This window comes from Marmota flaviventris, chromosome 2 (assembly GCF_047511675.1).
Source record: "Marmota flaviventris isolate mMarFla1 chromosome 2, mMarFla1.hap1, whole genome shotgun sequence".
NCBI classification, from domain to species: domain Eukaryota; kingdom Metazoa; phylum Chordata; class Mammalia; order Rodentia; family Sciuridae; genus Marmota; species Marmota flaviventris.
In genome coordinates, this window is record NC_092499.1 from 96,585,080 (window position 1) to 96,610,218 (window position 25,139).

General features: G+C 34.5%; 1 protein-coding gene across 8 annotated transcripts in view; it reads right to left on the reverse strand.

Annotated features, from left to right (window-relative positions):
* Positions 1–590: 590 nt before the first annotated feature.
* Positions 591–25,139, reverse strand: part of Cep152 (centrosomal protein 152) — an 80,542-nt gene continuing 55,993 nt past the window's right edge. For 4 of the 8 annotated variants that reach the window (XM_071608228.1, XM_071608229.1, XM_071608231.1 and 1 more), the window contains 9 exons: positions 23,282–23,413; positions 18,709–19,359; positions 15,582–15,717; positions 10,757–10,924; positions 7,681–7,777; positions 6,829–6,932; positions 4,887–5,043; positions 4,552–4,655; positions 591–2,055 (listed from right to left, as the gene is read on the reverse strand). In XM_071608228.1, the coding sequence (XP_071464329.1) occupies positions 1,016–2,055; positions 4,552–4,655; positions 4,887–5,043; positions 6,829–6,932; positions 7,681–7,777; positions 10,757–10,924; positions 15,582–15,717; positions 18,709–19,359; positions 23,282–23,413 (2,589 nt within the window). In that variant the 3' untranslated portion in view covers positions 591–1,015. The remainder of the gene's footprint in view (positions 2,056–4,551; positions 4,656–4,886; positions 5,044–6,828; positions 6,933–7,680; positions 7,778–10,756; positions 10,925–15,581; positions 15,718–18,708; positions 19,360–23,281; positions 23,414–25,139) is intronic. The other 4 variants (XM_071608233.1, XM_071608230.1, XM_071608234.1 and 1 more) reach the window with 3 other exon arrangements.

A 25,139-nucleotide genomic window follows, 5' to 3' on the forward strand; every position in this document is an offset into this window, starting at 1 on the left:
GAAAAAATTAAAAAAATAAAAATCAAAGTCCTTCTATGGGAGGCGGGGAGGCTTGAAAATACAGATAACACAGAATACCAAAATCAGGAGTGAAAAGAAGGGACATCATTACTGACTTTACTGAAATTAAAAGGACTATAAGAGAATATATCTAACACTTTCATATCCCTCTGTACAAATCTGTAAAATGTCTAGAAAACTGATATTTAGGTTGACATCCATTTCTGCATGTGTTCTCCATTCAGAATTACAACCTCCAACCCCAGCACTCATAAGTCAGACAATTCTGCACTAATGTAAAATTTCTATAGGTTTCACATTTTTTGCTAGACAACAAAGCTTATTATTTCAAATTTTCAAAAAGTAATATTTCAGATAAAAGAGACAAAGTCTCTGGATGTGATATAAAATAATGCAAATTATCAACTGAAAAAAATCAGACTAATATTTTAAATAATGAAACCAGGACACAGATCTGTATTTTAAAGCAAAACCTCTTTTCTCTAAATGAAAGCAAGAATCAAATTTTTGAGTAGACATTTCCAGGAAAAGTACGTCTAGATTAAGTCTATATCCTCACAACATGGACAATTTCAAAAATTACATTTGGCTGGTCATATATACAAATAATCCAAGTTTATATTTCTTCCTGAGTGAACCTGAAGCATGATGTTAATGTTAATATTAACTACAAAATAATTCATGACAATTCTACAGATTATATGCAATTTTATTTAAATAATTTAACACTGCAGAGTGAGCCAATTTATAAGTATAAAAACAGATAGTTTAGCAACCAAATATAAGCACCACACAGAAGCAGATTATAAACACACCATTGGCCTTTAGAAGATTAAGGCAACATAAATATCTCAAGTAATTTTATGAGAATACTTTACTCATATAATAGATGTTATTAAAACATCTCAATATAGCTAGAGCCCACAATTTTTTTTCAGCACAAAGTCTTCTCTTGTTGATATATTAATGATTCTTCTTAAATAGAGCACAACAATTAGTCTAGATTAACAAATGGACTATCAAAGCCACTATCTTGTTGGCCTGATAGTGGAATAACTGATTTTCTTGCAGGCTGCTGACATACTGAAGATGGAACTGTACTGCTCAGCTTTTTGGAATCTGACTTGAATATATCAGCCTTATGATGCACTGGGTGTCCAGGAGTCACACTGGTCTTCCCCTGATGGGGATACAGGGTTTCTTTTGACAGGCCTGGAACATGATCACTCTGACATTTCATCGGTTGGCAAATCATATTATCTTTCTCTGTATCTGAAAAACAATTGGTTGCTGAAAACTGTCTGAACTTAGCAGAGTCACCTAGCATATCCACAGTTCTTTGTGTCCTATCATGTAAAAATGACACTTCACGACTGTTACAGGGTAAAGTTGCACTGTTGGAAAGCCAGCCTAATGAGTCACTGAGGTCTCCTCCGTCCTTTACTGGAGTTTCCTGAACACCCAAACCGTGACTGCTCTCAGATGTAGCATTTTCACTTTCTGTGAATGAATTGCATATATATGCTTTTAAACCAGGCCTCTCCTTAGGACCTCGAAAGATTATATGTGTGGATCCTGATTCAGAAAGCCCAGGGGAACAACTAGGTGAGGGTTTATTTCCAAGGGTTTCCAGAAAAGGGTATACACCTGAATGCAGAAGTGACTGAGAGCCAGTGTCACTGGGCAGGTCTTTCTTCTTGTGCAAATCAAAGCCTTCTTCAACTTCATATGGAACAAATTCAGTAGAAACATTCTTTGGCAAAATGTCTAGGTGTCTGCAACTTCTATCCCCAAACTGAAAGTCTGAATGTGACCCCTTGAAACCCATATGCTGTATGTCTCCAAGCTCTGAATCCTCTAACCACCTCTGTAAATTACAAGCAGCCCTCCTCTTAGGAACTTGTTCACACATACTTCTGGGGATGCTTTTTACACAGTTTGATTTGGTTTCAAAATGTTGTGTATTCTGATTCATATCATTTCTTTTTGATTTTTCAACTCCAATCAGCATCTCTGAAGTCATGGGTAGTGTCACTATGTGCAAAAGAACACAAAATTAGAGGAACATAAATTAGGAGAAAATTAACATTTAAAGATAAGAATAAATTATGTATTCTCAAAGAATGCCAATGTATTTTAATCACTCTCAAAAAAAAATCAATGCTAGACACATAAAAATATTCCTTTACATATGTCTAATTTTGTTGCTGAAGTCTAATATATTACTATTGCTATCCACCTGATCAATCATTTTCTGAAAGAGATGTTATAGCTCTCCAAAAGCCAACTGCAATATTCACAATTTTGCTGATTCTGAGGGTCAGTATGGAGTTTCTGATAAAGAAAATCTGTTGGAAGAACCCCACCCACCTAGCACGTATATCCACCTCCTATACACAACCTAACCTAAATACAGTTTCTGATTTAATTGGCTAGGATACTAAATCAGATCAGAGGCAAAACAGCCACACAGTATAGAATTAGAAGCATCATGTCTCAGAATGGTATATCTTGGTCTAGAGACCATGAAAAAGGGGACATTCTACCAAGGATATTACCTGTACATTGCCCCCGCTCTAGAAAATGTCTTTCTTTATCGTATGCCACTGACTATTCCTAAAGTTCTCATCACCATTCCAAAATTTACACAAATAATCTTTGTGCTCCTACATGAGGGATGTCTCATGTATTCCTCAACAATCTCTAAGTTTTCCAGAAGTTCAAATACTCCATTTCCCCACAGATAATGCTACACATGTCCCAGTATGATTGGGAATTTAACCATTTTTTTTTCCAGGTATTTCTATCAGCTCTTGCTTTTTTACACTCTAAAACTATTTATACACACAAAAAAAACCAATTTATAGTTTCTTGGGAGACCATCCCATTATTATTATGAACTATATATCATCTATGTCCCTTTAAATGCTCTCATTTACCTAATATTATAGTTACTTTTATAATTCATCAATATTAGCACCACATTTGCTAAGTATATCACTCTCTACCCTGGTATTTGAATTTTAGATGTTCTTCTTGTTAAAATAGCAAATGTCCATAATTTAGAAAATTGCATTTGAAAGTTATGACCTTAATAAATGAGTCTAACCTATTCATATTTAGTGTGATTGTTGATATTTCAACTTTATCTTCTACATTTTTGTTGTTGTTGTTGTTAACCATTCTCTATTTTTGATTTTGTTAGAAATTTTTCTTCTAAGGTTTTCTTTTTTCTACTAGTTAGAAAGTTATATATTCTATTTCTTATTGGTTACCCTTAAGTTTTAGCACATATTCCTAAACCTATATTTTTCTTGTAATTATAAAGCTATCAATATCCACATCTTCTCCTTGAACATAATGAAAGTTTTAGCATATTTTAGTTTCCTCTACCATGTTCTCTTACATCGCTCCAAGAATACTATAATTTCTAACATTCTTAGGTTCTGTTATTTATTCTATTAATTCCATTGCTTTAATTATAAGTTCTAATGGTTTTGTTTTGATGTTAGTTTGGTGTCTTTTTTCACAGTGATAGCTTTCTGTAAATGCATGGTGATTTTTGGTTATCGGTAATCTTTTAGATATCCTGAATACTGTTATCTGTTTATGCTGCCTGCTTAAAGGAACTGGGGAGGGGAAGGGAGAATGAGCAGCAGGACAGAAAGATCTAATAGTTCTGGGCTCCTAATTCTTCCTTCACATGTGGCCAGCCACCTGGAACACTTCCCTGCTCCCAGACTTTTTCTTCCTGTTGCTATTGCCCAGCCCAATCAAGAGTGGGAAGGGAATGAAGAAATAGAGTGACTTCACCTGGTTGCCACTGCTCTAGAATACCCAACAAATTACCCCACAGACATCCCGTATCACTTTCATATGTGGCACAATTTTGATATTACTCCGACTCAAGGCTGTCATCTTCTGGAAGTTTTGAATTACAGTTTTTCATTTTCAATTGTATACAGTCTTCTTTCTTTCAGGCTTTCTTTTTTTTTTTTTTTTTAATACCGGGGATTGAACCGAGGAGCGCTTAACCACTAAGCCACATCCCCAGCACTTTTAAATATTTTATTTAGAGATGGGGTCTCACTGAGTTGTTTGGGCCCTTGCTGAGTTGCTAGGCTGGCTTTGAATTCATGATCCTCCCGAGCCGCTGTGGCATGTGCCACTGCGTTTGGCTTCTTTCGGGATTTCTTATAGCTTCTGATTTACCCATTAACACCTTTTGGAACCCAGATGTAATTTCATATTTTTCTTATTCTTTATTTGTTGTTTAAAACCTTTCCTGTCATTTTTAGGGATGAAAGCAATGATGGGAAGCTACAAAAACAGCGAGCTGGTAGGCACACTTAGTCTATCTACTCGAACCAGAAATTCTATGCTCTTTCTTGGTAAATTTCTAGTTTAAGTAATTCCCCTACAACTTTATAAACTCTATTCCTTACACTTTGCTCTTTTCCATACTGAGAATATTCAAAATCCAAAAAAAAAAACAGAGAAAAACCACTCAAGTGACTCCTTTAGACATACCTGCCTGTGCAGTTTTGCACTGGGATCTATTAGAAGTAGGAGTTTCTAGCAATTTTGCCATTGTAGCAAGTTTGCTAGCAGCATTCATAATCTTTTTCTCAGCCCTGTGGGGAATTCCAAAATACAAAATTAAAATAGTTGTGAATTTCCTGAGCCCCAGGATTTGTTTTCCTATTAACTCTGCCAACATTTAGGGTAGCACAGCCATAAGCCTCTCTTAATCCCTGACAGCTGATCATATTAAAAAAGCTAATTTTGTGGTTAAGGAAAATGTTTAGAAAATAACAACATGCTGTCCTGGTGCTCTTAGGACACACTGTTTGTACTGAACTTACCCTTCTTCTTTACCATTATCCTGCAAAATCTGTTGGAGGCAAATTAAGTAATATTTGCGCATCTTCCGGGCAGTTTCCTGACGTTCTCGCAACACCTCTGCCTTTACCATTTCTGCTGCTCTTTCCTTACTTTCCTGAATGTAACGAAGCATGTCACCTATAGGGGAGGGAACACCCACAGGAGATATAAGAACTTTTTCAGAAACACAGGAGGCAGACGTCAGACTATTCTTCTGGGAGATAAGGGGACTGGAGCTATGGTTTGAACATTACGCCAGACCTGCCCTGAATCCAGCAAAGACCACTCAGTGACCCCCCCAAGGAAGCCACAGGGTCAGCTGGATTGGTCAACTGAGCCCCACCTAAAATCCTGACCCTCTAGTATGTCATAAAGTAGTTGCTGATAAGCCAAATAAATTTATACTTTCTGTAATCATTAAAATGAGGTGTTTCAGATCACCATTTTGGTAGGCTCAAGAGAATCGGTTGGTTCTTCTGGAATGAGGATAGCTATATATGCTAAGGAAATACAGAGTATTCTATCATATTCTAAATACTTGGGCAAAAAAATAAAATAGGAGGCAGAGAAACTTAAGCATTTAAAAGAAAAAGAAATGGAAAGGGTGAACAGAAAGGAAGAGAAAAACTGAAAAACAAAAGAAAAGGACACAGTGTGAGCTGTGAAGACTATATTATTCTCTTGGGCTAAGAAAATCTATGTTTCATTTACTTTCAGCAACATTTATTGAGCATCTAACTAAACACATTATAATCTATGAAAGATTTATACAAATGCTACTGTAGAGAGTGATGAGACAGTTATCTTCTGAAGTTTGCATAAAATCATTAATCCACATTTTTAAATTTTCTTTTCATAAAAATAAATTCAGAACTACATCTTACATCTAGAATTTCACCATCTTTATTATATTAGGGATACCAATTTATATAAGAATTGCCCTATTAATGTCCGTTAGCATCTGAAATTAATCCTATGTAATAATGCCACATCTACTTTTCATTATTTGAAATGGGAAAAATTAAAATGAAGTACATGCCAACATAAAACTCCAATCATCCTTTCTAAAATGTAACTATGACATAATACACATACAAATTATCTTATTAGGATGAACAAAAAAAGCTTGAAATTTCACTTCCATTATAATACATCTTTGGTTAACACTAGTAAAAAGTGAGAAACAAATACCCTTTACTGATACTGATTGAGCTTATCAGAACTCTATACATGATTCTGCTCTGAAACCACTATATTTAGAAATTGAGCCTTTTCCTTCTCTATTTTGTTAAAAAAATGCAATTTTAGGAGGCAAATATACATTTTCCTATAAAAACACTGGCTATTATATTGAAACATACATCCATTCTCTGCAATTTTGTAATTAAAAAGCAGGAAGTATTTTATACTGTGAAAACATACCAGAGGAATGCTCTTCAGAGTGGCTGTCACTACTTGGTTCTGAGAAATTCTTGAGATCCAAGTTTACAAGTATTAGATATGATAATGAGAAAAAAACAGAACAGCTGCTAACTGGATTCATTTCCATAGTCCCTAAAAGTTTATAGTAGGAAGCAATAATTGCTAATACGTAATAATTACTAAATTTCATGTTGTAAGGTATTACATTTTTAGTTTAGTACTAATGTCTAGATAGCAATAATTTTTTAAAAATCCAGGATAATCGACAATATAAAAATAACTCTACTTTCATGTCATTTCCAAAAGATATTTGGGCAAAATGATCCATTACTACATAATTTTGAAATGGTATCAATGATCTTTTCTAAGACTGAAGAAAAAGCTAGTTTGAAAAATACCCTCAAAGTACTAATGCGCATAAATTCTGAGTTTACATTTCACACAGCAATAAAAAATGTTCAAACCATCCTAAAAATCTTGGGAATCTCTTTAGGGACTTACGCTTAATCTTTTTTACAGCTTTAATATACTGCCCCCGAAGTTCTTCCAAGGCCTGCCTATTGCTTGGCAGGCATGCATTTTCAATGGCCCCTTCTGACAGTGACCTAAAGACAATCCAAGATGGCAAAAGCAGAGATTATAATGAAAAAACTGACTTTTAAAATATACATATATGTATTAATATGTTCTAAATAAAAATATAGTCTAATAAAATAAACTGAGAATTTCATACACTTGAAACATGGTGGTACAATGCCTAGAATCTCAGCAGCTCCGGAGGTTGAGGCAGGAGGATTGTGAGTTCAATGCCAGACTCAGTAACTTAGTGAGGACCTAAGCAACTTAGTGAGACCATGTCTCTAAATAAAAAAAAAAAAAAAAAAAAAAATAGGGCTGGGGATGTTGGGGATGTGGTTAAATGCCCCTGAGTTCAATCCCCAATACCAAAAAAAAAAAAAAAAAATTTCCACTAAAGCAAGAGTAAAATGGAGACAACTTATGTTATGGTTGCTTAAATAAATAATGGTAAATCCACATGATGAAAATATATGAAAGCTATTAAAAAACACACTGTAGGAACATATCTAATAACTTGGGGGGAATGCTTTTCTCATAAGACTAAGTTAACAAAGGGTTACAATCACTCCAATTTTTAAGCACATTGCGCATGGGGTGTGTATAAAAGAAGCTGAAATGATTTAAAACAGGGTTAACAGAGGGTATCTTCTGGGGTTAGGGTTTGGGAAATTTTCCTCTTTTTTATACTTCTTGATAGGAATAAAACAATATCAGTGATATTTCTAAAAATTAGACTTAGAAATTAAATGGTCTTTTAAAATAGTAAAAGTCTACCTTGGTGGTGTTCTACAAAGTGTTTGCAGTTCTTCCAATTTATTCTTCATGTCATTGTTTTCTTCTATCAATTCTTCAACAACTTTATTATTCTCTTCTATAAAAAAAAAGTTTATATTAGGTTAGGTCTTTTCCAGTCTTCCTTTCCACACGTTCCAACACAAAAGTCTCTATTTTGCATCATTTCCAATTGCTCTCCTGGGTTTTTCATTCCCTTATAAGCCTACTCTGAACCATTCTTGTTACATTTTCTCTTTACTTACTGTCTGTAACCCATCTTCATCTTGCTTTGAGCTACATACTGTCCTGGGGTATGTATGTAGCTCAAAGCAAAAAAACATGCATAAGTTTTGTTTTCCAGCCAGACTGAAGATCTGTAGATACCTATTTAGGTTTACTAATTACATGTTTCCTTAAATCTAGTATACGGTCCATGCTCCTATAGAAGATAATTGAAAAAGCACCTCAATACAAAATATAGAGAAAATTAATCTTAAGTAGCTATCATTTTCAGAAATAATGTAAGATTTTTATTCTTTGAACTTTTAAAAAGAATATGAGGAAACTGGAGTCCATAGAGTTTAAAAGGAAAAAAAAAAAGAAGCATGAATTTTAGAGTCAGAGAGACAAACTTTTGACATTAGCTCAGTTTATTACCTACTGAATGAATATAGTCATATTACTTAATCTGTCTGAATCTAAGTTTTTTTTCACATATAAAATGAAGACAGTTTTACATGCCTTATACATTATGACAGAAATAAAAAAACCCAATGCCTTATACAAGGCCTGGCAATACCAAGGTTCAGTAAAATGTGAACATGGTACTTCACATTTCCTGCTATGCCAGCCCCTCAACATACCTCATGAGCTATGGAATGCAATTATCCTATAACCCTTGGTGGTTGATTCAACATATATTTTTAAACCACTTTTTAACAAATGCTACCAAGAAAATGAAAAAAAGAATTAAGAAACAAAAGAGAAGGAGGCACAATAGCAAAGATATTATCACCTAATAGATATATGTTGAGAAAAAAATTCAAATAAAACTATAACTTAAAATTCTGGCCCTGACCTTTTCATCAGTCCACTGTTTTAAAGAAAGTAGCAACTTTCTTGGATCATTTCTAACTCTAGGAATCGTGGAAGATAGGAGAGCAGCTTTAAAAATCAAAATATGCAAAATAAATATGACCATAATCTACAGTGTTAAATATCACCTGTAAATAATAATCATATTTAGTGGCCATTCTATTTTGTAAAAATAATTTGATTTTCATTAAATTTTGCAATAGCTATATTTTATCTATATTTTACAGTTGAGTTGGACAAATATATCTCATTTACTCTATTGACTTCTATTAAGGAGTGAAGTTAATCAAAAGGAAAGTGTAGTTGTTAAAGCTTTTTATCTCAAAATTTGTAAGACCCTTTTCTGGCCTTATAGTACTTACTAGCTATCTCTAACAGACTTGGTTAGCAGTAGGTGGTGGCAGGTGGCTTCATTAGTCAGTAATATTTACCCAAGTATGTGCTACACTGCTGGAAGTACTATGCCAAGTGCTAGGACAGGACTTGATTCTTGTTGCCCAAAAATCTAAACCTCCAAGGAGTACAGACAATAAATGATTACAAAGATGCTGAATGTTATAAAAAGCACAGGAGCTTCAAAGAGTATGTAGTAGGAGGACCTAACCAGGTATGTGGCAGTCAGGAAAACCGCCCTGAAGAAGTAATGTATTAGGAGAAAAATGGGTGGGAGTTAGCCAGGCAATGATACCAGGAAGTTTGAATAGAGGAAGAAGACAAGAGGCCCAGAGATGAGACACTGAAATCCATACTATGCCTGAGAATAAGAGGACCGGGGAGACAAGGCTGAGGGCTGTCAGGGCTAAATCATGAAGACCTTTTTAAACCAGGCTAAATTAAGTGCCTGTATTTCATACTAAGGGCCTGATAAGCTACTGAAGAGCTCTTAAGAAAAGAGTGTCATGACCCAATTCCTTTTGTAAAAGGTTGTTATATTGCTGCCCTACGGTAATGGATTGGTGCAAAAACTGGAAGAAGATAGTTGTAGGTGGTTTCCATTGTCCAGACAAAAGAGAGAAAATAAATGAGCTAATTTGCCTGGTCTTTTTGGACAACACAATTATCTGAGACCCTGGTATTAGGTTTTTGATTCATTCAAACATTTGTTGTATGGTAGATGGCGTACATCATGTCCACAAGGATGAATAAGACAAGAGACATAGCCCTTACCCTCAGGGAAGAGTCTGACTAGGTAACCGAATGATTATAGATAGTAACCAAATGATTAAAATACAGAATGGTAATGGAAACAGTGGAGGAAGAGCCAAGTGCTACAGGGCCGCTCAAGAGTGGCTGACTTAACCCGATGGAAAAATCAAGGAGGGCTTTGCAAATGAGGCATCTACTGAGTTGAATTCTAAAGCATGAGGCAGGCCAAAAGGGAAATAGTATGGTAAGTATAAGACAGAGACAACATCATATGCAAGATCTAGCAGAAAGAGAAAATACAATCAGTTCAGAAATCTGAAACATTTCGAATGCAGAGTTCAGAGCATGGGTTATAGGTGAATAAGAGGGAGCAGGGGTTTAGGCCCGACAGCTTCCTTTTTTTCAGAAGGGCAGTGGGAAATGGCCAAAGATATCCCCTTCATATCCTGATAGCACTGTGATGCATGGGATGCATGGAGGCTAGCAGACCCCAGGCCTTTGCTATGCCTTCCCTGTTCCTATCAGTGGCAAACACCTCCATTTTCTAAGGCTTAGTGAAGGCTTCCAGTGCCTAGAATACTGCTTGACACACACTGAGCTCTCAATGTCTGTTCAGTCAAGAAAGGAAGAAAGGAATAGGAAGCTTTTAATCAAAGCTGAAATTTTCCTCTTTCAAGTTTATTAATAATTTGATTAGTTAGAATGAGGTCCAAATTGGTTTACATTAATCCCCAAAGAGAACCAGCACATACATTCATAAAAGCGTCACATCTAAACATTTCAACAAGGATCAAAGAGCTTTTATACTGGTGGCAGTGCAACTTTGGGTGCTAACCTCCAATTTTTTCCACTACAGCTTTGTGCTTTCTTTCTAAATGCTGAAGATGCCTACAGCATTTCTCCAGTTTTCTTTTCAGATCTTGACCTTCCTGCTTTGCCTTTTCAAGTTCTTGGAAGCAGTGTCCACAGCATAAATCTTTAATTTCAAGTGTCTTTTTCTTATCTGCAAAAATTAAATGACAGAAAACTTTTATGTAAGTTAACTAAGGACTCTACACACACACGCTCATGCACACACACACACACACACACACACACACACAGAAAGTAAACCAGATGACATGACTCCTGGTGAAAGGCTATAGTATAAAGAAAGAGCATGATGCTTAAGAAAGAGAAACTGGATTTAAGTCCTGTTCCGCTACTTACTAGCTGTATGACTCAGAGAGCATATTACTTAAGTTCTCTGAGGCTTAGTTTATTGTTATGTAAAACTGTAATACCATCTACTTTAAAAACTTCTATGAAACCTAAGGCTCAGATCATGGTCTTGAATACCACAACAATAAAAGGAACCAGGGATCTTCAAGAAATTGTGACTCCAGTACAGGGAGAAGGTATATACTAAATGAAATTGAAATATCTTGCCATGAAGAAAGTAAGATTGTACTAAAAAAAAAAAAAATGTAGACATGTTGCAAGGATACAGAAACCAGTTTGAAAGTGCTTTACTAGCTGAATCTGGGACAACATGAGCACTAAATTAAATATACTAACGAATTAAAAAGCATGGGAAAAAACAGGAATTTGTGAATCAGATCAATAATCCTCTGAGTAGATGGATGGGTAGGTTGATACATATGTAAGTAGATGGATAATAGGCAAATGAAACAGGAGGATTCTTAATTATAACACGATGAGTGCCAATTGGTTAAAATGGAAGAAGGCCTGGAGTTGGAAAATTATCATTTTTTAACCAGCATGGGAAAGAATGGATCTGGCAAGAATCATCAATAATTGCCAAATCTAAGAGGAAGTTTTATGAGGATATTTGCATGGTCTTAAAATGTCTCCTCACAGATTTTTCCTAGGTGCAAGGAGGGGAAACCCCAATAAGTACATAATGAAGAAACTGGACAACCTTTAACCAGGTGATCAAACAAACCTCACCAATAAGACAAATGTGCCTCCAAATGTGAAGACATATCACCCATGCAGCGTTGCAGCCCAGAAAGCATGATACGAATCAAATCATGAAGAAACACCAGATAAACCCAAAACAAGAAAAGTTCTGATAAACACGGGTCATGGGAATAGAGGATACTTCTCTCAAGAATGCTAAGAAAGACAAAGAAAGGATGGAGAAATATTCTACATTAGAGGCTAAAACCCATGACTCCTAAATGTAATAATATTTGGCCTTAGACAGATTCCTGTAGGGGAGGGGATAATGTTATACAAGACATTATCAGGTCAATTCAAGCAACAAAATTACAATACAAGCAACAGATTGATACTTTTTTCTAATGTTAAATTAACTGTTAGGTTATGCAAGAAAATACTTTATTCTTGAAAAATTTAGGCTGAGATATTTAAACATGAAGATCACAATGCATATATCTTACCCTCAAATGGTTCAGGAAAAAATGAAATTCACATATACATACACACCAAAAAGCATAAAAAGGGTAAAACATTGTCAACACATTTCTCTCTAGTTAAAGGGTACACAAGTGTTGTAAATAACTGCTTTTATTTTTGCTACTTTTTAAAAAGTTTGAAATTATCTCCATATTTTAAAAAATAATTAAAAATTACTGGGAGACATAAATGTATAAATTGTTGGCAAACAGGCATATAGCAAGTATACAATAATAATAGCTATTGTCATAAGTAATGTGTAGAATTCAGAAAATTAAAATAATATGAAAATGATACAAAAGATAGATTATAACCATGAATAAGAAGTAATAAAGTAGAAACACAAATTAGCACAGATTAAGAGACCAGTATCTAAAATGTTAATATAAAGTCACTGGTCCAACAAAATTATTGTTTACTCTCTCCTCACTATTTAGTTTCACTTAAATGGAACCAATTATGTTCATGAGCATCAAAGGATCAATGAAGCATCACAATGGTACCATCTATCTATATATATGCATGTATATCAGTGTATGTACATACACACACACACACACACACACACACACATACACATACATATATGAACAGAACTTCCCAAAGCCAAATATCATTTAAAATTTGTTTCTACTTGGGCTGGGGATGTGGCTCAAGCGGTAGCGCGCTCGCCTGGCATGCGTGCGGCCCAGGTTCGATCCTCAGCACCACATACAAAGATGTTGTGTCTGCCGAAAACTAAAAAATAAATATAAAAAAATTCTCTCTCTCTCTTTAAAAAAAAAAAAAATTGTTTCTACTCATTTCACAGTAATATATAACCTTCAGGCTATTCCAAATATGATACAACATGAAAAGTAAAAAGCAAAATACAAATTAAGGTAGCATTACTATCAACCTAACTGGAAATAAGAACCCAGAAGCAAAGGAAAAGCACACACACAGATAGATGTATGTAGATATAGATACAGACATAGATTAGATATATATTTTTCCTGTGGTTGTTGGTTTTGTTTGTTTCAGCACTGGAAATTGAACCCAGGGACACTCTACGACTGAGTCAGATCCCAACACCTTAATTTTTTTTTTTTAATTCGAAACAGGTCTTGCTTTGTTGCAAAGGTTGACCTCAAACTTGCCATACTTCTGCCTCATGCTCCTGAGTAGCTGGAATTACAAGCATGTATTATCATCCCCAGTGCTGATTTTAAATTTTTCACTTAAGAAAAATTTAATGTAAAATTAGAAACCAGGCAAATTCCCATTAACAAAAGAACACAGTTAGAGAATATTCATACAACAGAAAACTCTATACAATGATGAAAATGAATGAACTACAGCTATACACAGACAAATCAGCAGCATGATATTAAATAGGAACGCAGCAAGTTATGAAAATTATGAGTATTCAACTATCTTCATAATGTTGAGACATAAAATGAAGTAATATTCTTGAGAACACGTATATTTGGTCAAAACAAAGAAAAGTAGGAAATAATTTTTAAAAAATGGAATACTTGTTACCTCAGCTTGAGGGAATCTGTGGGGCAGAACTGTGGGTTACCAGCACTGGTGATATTCTATTTCTTAAACTTAACACTGAGTTCCTGGTTGTTAGTTCCTGGTTGTTGTTTTTCATGACTTACCTCTGCATTACATATATTCTTTGCATTACTAAGTATTTCGTAATTAATGTTTAAATTACTTTTTAATAAAAATAATAGGATATTAAGAGACTGTAACAAAACCGTCAGTAGTAGTATTCTCTGATTCTAGGACTGTAAAGGACTTTATCTTTTAATATATTTCAGACTTAATCCCTTCTTTGTTTTTTCTTTATTTTCCCCTCCCTCCCTTCCTCCCTTTTTTTGGTGCTGGGGATCAAACCCAGGGACCTGCATATATTAGGCAAGCGCCCTGCCACTGAGTTATATCCTTAACCCCTGGATCTAATCCTTTCTAATAAATTTATTATTGTGTTTGTTTTTAAGGGAAACAGTCTAAAGAAAGAAAAAGAAACCATTTTATAGTATGATTTATCTTTAGCCAAATCTAATTTCTTTCATAGAACTTCCCAAAGCCAAATATCATTTAAAATTTATTTCTACAAATTTTATTGTTAAAATATAACCTTCAGGCTATTCCAAATATGGTATAGCATGAAAAGTAAGAAGCAAAATACAAATTAAGGTAGCATTACTATCAACCTAACTGGCAATAAGAACCCACAAGCACAGGAAAAGGGTCTGTGAACAATGAGAAAACTGTCAATTGACCTCTTAGGACAGGCAGAGATTAATCTACAATTATGGTAAATATGCCTACTGAGTTACAAATGTGGAAACTAAGGTAAATAACTTGGTATGTGTGATTTCTTCTGGAAATTGCTAGTTCTTTTCCAGGTTACATGGAAACAACAACAGGAAGAAGAAAGGCAGGTATGTTTGTGTAGGGGGCAGGAGCAGGCTGCAAGCGATCAATATGCTAAAAAGGATGAAAGTTTATGAAGGATTTGCCAATTCCTAGCTCAAAAATTTCAGTAAATAGGCAATATAAACCCGATGTTCCTCAGTAAGCTCTGAATATAAGGGGCTGTGTTACAGTATAGTCTTTCCCATAATGACAAGTTGAAGCCACGAAATAAAAGTTAAACTATTAAGTCATCAAATGTTCAAGGAATACAAACTCTGCATTCTTCACTTCACCATGGTTGGAAAGGAAGAGATTAAAAATACTATCCCTGCCCTAAAAAAGCATACAAATAAGTTAGAAAATATCTAATGTATTTCACAAGTATTTCTTCCATTAACAAATGGTTGAAATAAACTTCAGTAATTTGAATGAAAAAAGTCTCCATTATCTGGCATATCTTATATGAAACCATTAAAGTCTCCATATCTTATATGAAACCCTTAATTTCTCAATAGTCAGGGAATAAAAACATGACTGCTCTATTAAAACTCTCATTATTTTCCTTGTAATTACAATAGAATCACATGAATGGAGTAAAATCTATAAAAAGACAGAAGAACAAAATTTAAGAACAAGATCTAATTCAACTCTGTCCTCTAAATACAAAATAAAATCTAAGGAGAAAATAGAAATCAAGTCAGATTAATTTATATATTTATTCACTCAGAAAACTGTTCACATCTTTGATTTCCTTTTATCCTCAAGACGCCCCTCTGGAATAGTGATTACACATATTATAAAGACTCATGGAAACAAAATCCAATTACCAGCTTCTGCTTCTTGCAAGGGCAAAGGCTGTGCTTGGTATCTGGAAGTGGGTGCAGGAAGGGCTGCTGGGACTCCAGGATCTCCTCTCCCACTACCCCCGCTGGCAGGATTCATAGAGATCTTGACCATATTTCTCTGAAAAAAAATTATCTTCATAATGAATATCCTCCACAAAAAAATTGATATAAATTTCTATCTAAAATGCTAACAATGAAAATAAAAACATTGCCTGAAAACAATTGTGCTCTATCACTAATGTTTTTCTCACAGTGCTACATGTCACTAGGAGCCTCCTAGTAGGCTAGTCCAACAGAGGACTGATAGGCCTGCTATGACAGAGACAGGAAGTTCACCTTGTACATTTATTTACATATGAATTTAAGAGACTTTGAATAATTTATGTTATCAAACCACAGGACAAACAATATGAAGTCAGAATTATTCTTGAAAATACAGAACATTTTCATTGAAGCAGAGATCAAATTCATTAGCAACTACAATATCAACCTTTTGCCTCCTCCAAACTGAAAATAACAATAAACTTAATTATAAACTTACTTAGTACTTAAATGTTCCTAAGTACTTTAACGTATGCTCTCATTAGATAAGAAATGCCAATCAAATTCCAGTTAAAGATAGAAACTGAGGCTTAGCTATAAAACTCACTGATTTTTAAGATAATATTTTCAGATTTGGCGCAATTATTAAATACCAAAGGAACAGAATACATGATGTTTTAAAGCAATCTTGTTTTTTATTCTTAAAACACATGCTCTGCTTGATTCTAGCAGCCTTGATTTTAATTCTGAGAAACCCAATCACTGAATGTCAGGAAGCCCATGTATGGTGTCCCACAGAAGCAGCAGGAGGGAATTAATTAAGAGGCTACACAATTAAGAGGCTACAAGACTGAGGCCCAACAGAGAAATAAAAGCTGAATCAAAGGCTATTAATATCTCTAGTTTCCACTTAAAATTGGAGAAGAAAAGCCAAGATGACCAAAAAAGGTAGGAAAGCAATAACCTTTTTGGTCTTAATTTTAACTTGACTTTGAAAGAAAAAAACAAAAACAAAAACAGAATATACATCCTTAAGGTTCCTGGAAAATTTTGCCCCAGTTGATATTTTTCTTTTATCCACTGTGAGCTGTTCCACTAATGTATTTTGATAAGGCATCCATTTCTTAGAAACGACATTTTCCAGTCACTGCATCCTCTCCATTCTAGGAAACTTTTGATCACTTTTGCTGTTTTAATGAAGACTTCTTTAAATACACAGTTTTCCACTTTTAATTTCCATGAACAATTCTAAGTACAGATTTAACAAATTATCGTTATTCATATTGATAGCACCTATATTGCAAATTTATAATCATTGATTTACCTCAACATCCTGAGCTGAGCTAGCTTATGGTAGAAGGTCAAGTATTACTTCTATGACAAATGCCAGACTGGGCACTTCAAAGTCAGCTTTTCCTCAGGAATGGAACCAGACTCACCAAACAAAAACTAAATTCTTAGCCAGATTATTTGATTCTCTCTCCACAGAACTGTGAGCCACATTAAGTCACACAGATGACCTTAAACTGTGTATATAATTATAAGCCCTATAAAAACACCTCAGGTTGATTGGGTATGCGTGTGTGTACGTGTACATGTGTGTGCGTGTGTGTGTGTGTGTGTGTGTATTCCACACCATTTGGAAAACACAGAATATTCTCACTGAAGCAGGGGTCAAATTCATTACAACTGCAATGCCAACAAAATAAAAATATAAATGGAAAAGGTGGTGTAGTTTCTTCATGTTTTAAGGCAGAGATTGTCTTTTCAGGAAAACAAACTTGAAAACATTGACACGATTTTCCCATCACTTCTCATCCTAAAACCTGCTATAGATAATGTTCTTATTTTTAATTATCTATTTTTCTCCAAAGATTCTCAATAAAGGATTAAGTAGTGCTCATGGGAAGCAATCTTATCCAATTGTTATATTGAAGGCAACTACTCAAGAATGACATCTCTGTGAAATCAAGGAGAAAAACAGCAACTGGGGTGGGACAAAGTGGACTGATCTTCTAGGTCCCTTCTGGTTCTAAAGTTATGTACTTTTTCACATGCTGTGTATAGGAAGGCCCAGATATGTCATGCATATCTTGCACCCAAATTTAAGGAACTAAGCCAGGGATTGATTTGTTTTTCTCAGATTGAACAACTATGGTATATATTTGCCCAAAGCAATAAACTAACTATCACCAAATTACTGGAACTCAGATTTTTTTTTTCCTAGCTTATAACTCTTTCCTATATGTATTAATATAAAATTCTCAATTATGACCTTGAAAAATCTTCAGTCATGATATCCTGATGGATCTCAACTCATATGTCTGAACTCTTCTCTCAAACAACCTGATAATTTTGACATCTTTTCCACATGCTGAAACTTAGAACCTTATTCTGGATCTTTCATGCATACCTAATTTCTTTAATTATAAGGAAGCAAGACTTTGGTTTTTATCAGCTCTTCCACACAAACTTAAAGTCAGTCTCAGAGAATACTTATTCAACTAAAAGAATACAATTAATCCATTCTATATGCACATACCAGGTGAATCAATGAAACTGGATTTTAGGGTTTTGGGTGTGTGAGCCATACCTCTTATTTGCTTGTTTGTGTTCTAATACTTTTTGTACTTGATTGGTATTTTTAGCCTAAATAAGATATAAATTCATTGAGGGCAAGAAACAGGCTTCCAAGCTCTTCAGAAGCTTTTAAGAAACTACAGCATATATGATACATATTTCTTAAAGTGTTAGACCCAGAAAATGAAAAATAAGAACAAGAGTTATTCAATTTCTGAAATCTCATCCTTTCAAAGGAAAGCATATTTTCTTTCTTAGGAAAAAGACATATAGAGGCTAAAAACTCTGCCTCACTTTGTGGTACTATGAAGCAGTAAAGGTTCTTTGGCAACAAAATATAGATCCTTTGAATTTTCTACAAAAGGTGTTTTAAACCACTGATATAAATACAAGTCTCTCATCTCCTAAAAAGAAAGGAAAAAAAAAAATGCAACCTCTATAGTCATCCTTAATATCCAACAGCTCTTTTTTACTCTGAGGAACATACCTTTTCCCCTTCTGGGCTGGTATTTTCTTTAAGCATGGAGACTGTATCTTGAAGTACTTTCTGTATGCAGGCTTTTAGTTTCTCAAAATATTGCACAGACACCCACTTTGAAGAACAAGTTGACAAGATTTCCAAAAGCTGCTTGTTCTCTGAACCACTGACATACTCCTTTTGGGTTTCCATTAAGAGAAGTTCGACCACAGTTAGGATGTCTTCCTCATACTGATGGATTTCTAGTTGGATCCGCCTGGCTTCCTGCACTGTCCACTCTCTACGGCTCTGTTCCAGGCAAGCTTGTAATTCTGTCTCCTTTTGGAGAAGCAGTTCAGTTTTTTGTTTCATAAAGTCTTCTTTAGCTGTTGCAAGCACTTCATTAATTTTATTTCGATGATCATCTAAAAACTGACGGTAATCTTGCTCATTTTGTTCTTGAATTTTGTGGATTTCTTCTTGCTTTTCTCTGTTCCATTCGCTCCAGGCCTTAGCCAATTCTGCCCTGACAACCACAGGGACTTCCTCGTTCTTTAACTCCAGCTCCTTCTGGAGAGAATGAATCTTCTCTTCCAAGTTCTTGACCAGCGTTATATTTTTCTTCATATTTTCAATCTCACTTTTCCACTTCTCTTTAGCTTCAGACACAGCCAATGCCAGCTGAAGAATATAACATGTTTAAAAAGTCTTTATGATTCTCCTCGTTAATAACAAAATTAAACTAAGCAACAATTTAGGTTAACCTCTCAAGAGATTTAAAATTAAAATTAAAGAAAAAAAAGCAAATTTGGATGAAATCTTGAGGATCTTTTCCTTCATTTTAGATCACTAGCTAGTTTATGGCTTATGTTATCTAAAAATATCAATTTCTGAAATAAGAACTAGAAGCTGAAATTGAAATATAAATTTATATATTCATTCTTTGTATTTATATTTATATAAATATTTATATAATTAATGTCAGAAAAATATTTCACATTAATATATATATTTTTTTGGTGGTCCAAATTGTAATCAAACCCTGAGGGCTGGGATTGTGGCTCAGCGGTTGAGCGCTTGACTAGCATGGGCGGGACCTGGGTTCGATTCTCAGCACCACATTAAAATAAATAAATAAATAAAGGCATTGTGTTGTGTCCATCTACCAAAAAAAATAAAAAATAAAAATTCTCTCTCTAAAAAAAATAAAAAATAAACCCTGATATTTTTAATACTGATACAGTCTCAACTTTTATCTAAGCCCCCTACAAATTAAGCATCTTTTTTCTAAAGCAAAAGCAATCCCATAAGGAAACCTTACTATTAGGAATGTAACACATACCTGCATAATTATTTGTTAATAGGCAAGTCATGCAATTTTAGTGGTTAAAACAGTTCATTAAATGACAATATCAAACAGGAAGTCATTTTTCATTAATCTCCTTTTCTTTTATAACAATATAAAGGAATAAGCAGATAAAACAGCAGGCCATAACCAAAAAGTAATAAGGAAATCAAAACCCTGGGCTCCAGCTCCAGTTCTGCACTGACTGCAGAGATGGCCTAGCAAGAGGGCTTGAAGGGGCAGACTTGTAGACAACTGCTGGCATTCATGGGTCACTATGACCACAGGCCCACTACTCAACTTCTCTGAGCCTCAGTATCATTGCCTGTAAAGTAGGGATGATTACAACGCCAATTTGATAGCACTGTTTAGGATTAAATGATATAAGGAGATAATCCATTTAAAGTACTCAACCCAGAGCCTGTAGATAACTAAGACTCAAATGTTACATAGCTTGAATTACTTTTGGATGTATGGCTGTGGAAAAGCCACTTAATTTAATCTCTTTGGCAACTCACTATTTTCGCCAAAAAAAATGAGCAGTTGGAGAATAACCTTGAGTTCCTTTTACTTCTAATTCTCCCTCACCGTATTCAAAGAAATCAGGACATAACAGTGTCAAATGAGAAAGAAATGAGTACCTCAAAGGCTGACCCAGTGGTGATTATTATAGGCAATACTTCTTACATGTACTTGGAATGACAGCATGACTACTTATTTATTAAATTCACTGTCTAAGGTAAGCTTACAAAGGAAGTTATCATAAAATTCCTCTCCACCACAAGAATAATTCAGTAGTTACTTGAAACCCATTTAAGTAGTTTTTTTAGGAAAAAAAAAAAAAAAAAAGGATCACGTTGCAATTAATGCTTGAGAATCATTACCAGGTGACTTGAATAGATATAGTCCAATGGAATTTAGATGACCTGCCAAACTTTACCAAAAATGCATACCTTCTCAGGTGAAGTTCTATAAGGATAATTTGATAATATTAGTCAACTCAAATCAACCAGAATCACCTAAAGAGCTTTACAAAATCTTGATGCCTAGGCTATACACAATAGCAATCAAAACAATCTGAGGATGGAAGTCAGGCAATAGGATTTTTTTAAGATCCTCAAGTGATTTCAATGTGCAGCAAAGTTTGGGAACCACTGAACTACCCTGACCATTTGTGAACTCTAGAAACTGATTTTTACATTGCCACAGATCTGGATTCATGATAACTCCAATTTTAAAGGAATTCTCTGGTCGATGCTATGAATTGAGTCCTTTCTCTAGCTCCTTTGGTTGGAGAAAGGATGTACAACAAGTTAACATTATGTTTTGTGGCTAATACAATTATCTAGAATAGTGTTACTCACAACCAAGTGTGGTCCACAGATTAGCAGACACCCAAGAGACTGTAGGAGATGCAAATTCTCAGGACTCAGTCCAGACCTATCAATTCATTATCTCTAGATGGAAAGAAAGCCCAGGAATCTGTACCTTTATAGACCCTGCAGGTGAGTCTCACATTTGTTGAAGTTTCAGAAGAAATACACTGTCACTTCTATATTTCTGCACTCACATACATTCAGGCCTTCTGTTCTCTTAAGGAAAGATCTTTTGGCCTATTTTAATTTCTATATTCTACCTGACTTCTAAGCTCTGAGACAAATATCCTCACTATTATATTCTTTCCACTTTCTCTCTCCTTCTTAAATTTTCTTTTGAAATGTTTCAGATACATGAGAAAGTATAGATAATGATATAACAAATACCCATGTACTACTACATAATGATTTTGATCTATGTTGACATATTTCCTCAAGTAATGTGTGGTGTACAATGAGGAATACAGGATATGAATCATTTACAACTTCTGCTATATTCCACATTATTCTCCAAAATGGCCATCAGAAGACTGCACATTCTTGAAACTGCAATCTATTAAATTCTATGTATCATATAATTCAGAAAATTATATTCTGCATGTTATGTAATTCCGAAGAGAGGATTTATACATATGGCATAAAATGGCACCTTAAATCTATTTTGGTTTTTATTTCCTTCATACTGACAGGTATGGATGTTCTTCCACTGATTTTTTGCTGCTTGGACTTATGGAGATTGCTGGCTCATGTCGTTGGTGTATTTATCATTGAACTCTTTGTTTTTCTTACGAATTTATATGAACTCTTTGTTATATATTAGATTCACATTTCTCAGGTGTGGTTCATTTATTTTCCTTATTTTTATTCTCATCTTTATTTGACATTGCTATTTATTGCAAAAACAAAAATGTTTTAAACATTTGTACATATTTTAAATCTATTACTTTATCTTTACTGTCAGGTTCATTTGCCTCAAAATTGGGTTGTTATTGGGATACAGATCTGAAATATTTAATTTTATTTTAATTTTTCTTTACTTTCACTTAAAAGTGTTTAATTCCATCAACTTAGTATTTATTGTGAAGCATATAAACATTTTTCCACAGTTATCTGACTATCATAAGATGATTTATTAAGGAATAATTCCTCATTCTCTTATTTTGAAACAATTTATTATGCTGTAATTCATAGTTAGGCCTATCACTGAATTCTATATTGTACTGAATTTAAAACAGTTCTAATTCTGTGACTCAACTGTCCAAGTTGTTTCTTTCCAATATAGTCTATTATATATGAAAGCTGGACTGAGACTCCTTTTCCAGGACACTAAACAATTTTTTAGGCCTTTTGTTTTTCTAAATACATTTTAGAATTGTTGTGTCAAATTTCAAAATTATTTTTGGTTTGTTGGCATTTTGAGTAGAATTGGTTTAGACTAGTGAGTTAAGTTGAAGATCACATGGTAATAATATCTGGGTTTTCCTTTCAAGGAACATGACATCTCTGGAAAATTGGCCCTTTACCAAAGAGATTATGTTGTAAGATGACTGACATGGCACAGAAAACCTTCACACTCACAAGAGTATACTGTACAGTTAATAGTAAACAGATAACCACCTGTTCTCAATCTTGTCTAAAGATAGTGCAAGACAGAATAGGAATTAATTTCTAAGTCAAGGTTATCTTTCTATGAGAGTTTTTAGATGCTAAAATACATTCTCTTTCCCTACACAATTTGATGATAATAACAGACACCACATGCTAAGCCCTTAGTTAATGCTTAACATGCACTGTCATGAGTAGGAACAAATTTCCAGGACAGAGGCAAAAGAGGAAGCCAGGGAGAGGTTTTCCCGAAGTTCCTCTCCACGAGAGTGCTTACCCTTCTGGCCACAGAGATCTCTTGTTGTTCCTCCCACTTCTTCTGTTCTACTCTCATTCGTGCTTTGTACTCTGCAAGCTCAGGCAGTTCTTCTAGCCATCGAAGGCGAGCATTTTGCACAGCTGTTTCTACCTGTAGGACATTACAAGACAAAGAGGCAAAGCAGGGTATAAAATTTCAGAAAGAGCTCACTTTCAAATAACAACTATAATTTCATGTGCGTTTGACTTTGTGTCTCACTATAGCACAGGTACACTGACTTTAAGTACTTTACCTTATCCTAAATAGTAGATTCAGATCTATTTTTTCTAAACTTCCCATGCTGTCCCATGCAAATGCCACAACAGAAAGTGGGAATCTATGAGATGTTAATGAATAATACTATCTTATAAAACTTTATGAGGTATCAATTTTATTTTCTACAAACTTCTGTTTATCTTAGGGAAAAAAGAGGTATGCCAAAGGGCTGCTCGGTGCCAGCTGCTATCTCGTCCCTACGCCCACATGCTCCTCCCACCTCATACATGCATGCACATGCACACACATATATGTATCACTATGTTTGAGAACCTTACACCTAAAAAATTTCCTGCTGTCAAGAGTGAGTTTGTACAAAAGAATAAGGGCAATACCTCATTTTGCAGAAAATTTTAAGAGGATGAATTATAAGGTGATCTGGTCATAAATCTGCCACCAGTTACAAGATCATTAATTAAATAATTTGTATTTATTCCTTTCTTTTAAAATGTATGCACATATATTTATAAACAGAAAAACAGAGTTGATATACTAGGCCATATTTCTTACTAACATACTAAATACAATTACAGGTAAACTCCCAGGAATTGAGAATATGGAGAAAAGATAAAGTTTCTATAAAAATTTATATTCCTTTAAAAGTTATTATGAACTATTTCCTTTATACTACAATATGCTAATGTTTTTCTTCCTTGTCTTCACAAGATTGTCTTTAAATACATTTCTATGTCTATGGAACATTTTCTTAACATACTGACCACTTCAGAAAACTATCTAATTAATTGAAAATATCTTTGATACCATTACATATATTTGTCTGTGTTTCCAGATCTTATGAATGCCCTGTAAGCTCATGTAAAACAATACATTCAAGCAAAATTTTAACTACTGAGTATGGGAGTGTGTGTATTTATATATTTTTGGGGGGGTGAGGTTATTGGGGATTGAACTCAGTGGCACATGGCCACTGAACCACATCCCCAACCCTTATTTTGTATTTTATTTATAGAGACAGGGTCTTACTGAGTTGTTTGCTGAGGCTGGCTTTGAATTCTCAATCCTCCTTTCTCAGCCTCCCCAGCCACTGGGATTACAGGCATGTGCCACCGCACCCAGCTAAAACCTGAACATATTTTTTAAAACCTTAGTTCAGGTATTATCTTTTTTGGAAGTTTACAATAAGTAATATGTCTTTCAGGAAATAAATACATCAAAGATATATCAAGGTCCAGGAACCTCTTGAAGGCCAGACACCCTGTCAGGTGGTCTGTGAAGCCAAACAATTTTCAAAATTATATTAAACACAATCTGCCTTTTCCGGTGCCATCTCTCATGCACAAAGAGCATAGTGTTCCAGGAACTACATGCTATGTTGATGGCAAAAATGCTCTGACAACGAACAGAGATTGTGTTTGGGGTATTTCTTATTTTTAAAAAATTTTCTCAAATTTATTTTGTCACATAGGTTATATCTATAATCCACACAAACAAAAGCTCTTTAGACCCCTCCATTTTTAAAAGTGTAAAGGAGTCCTGAGACTAACAAACTCAAGAAGCACTGTAATAGTTAAGATACATATAACAGGTAACTCTGTTAACA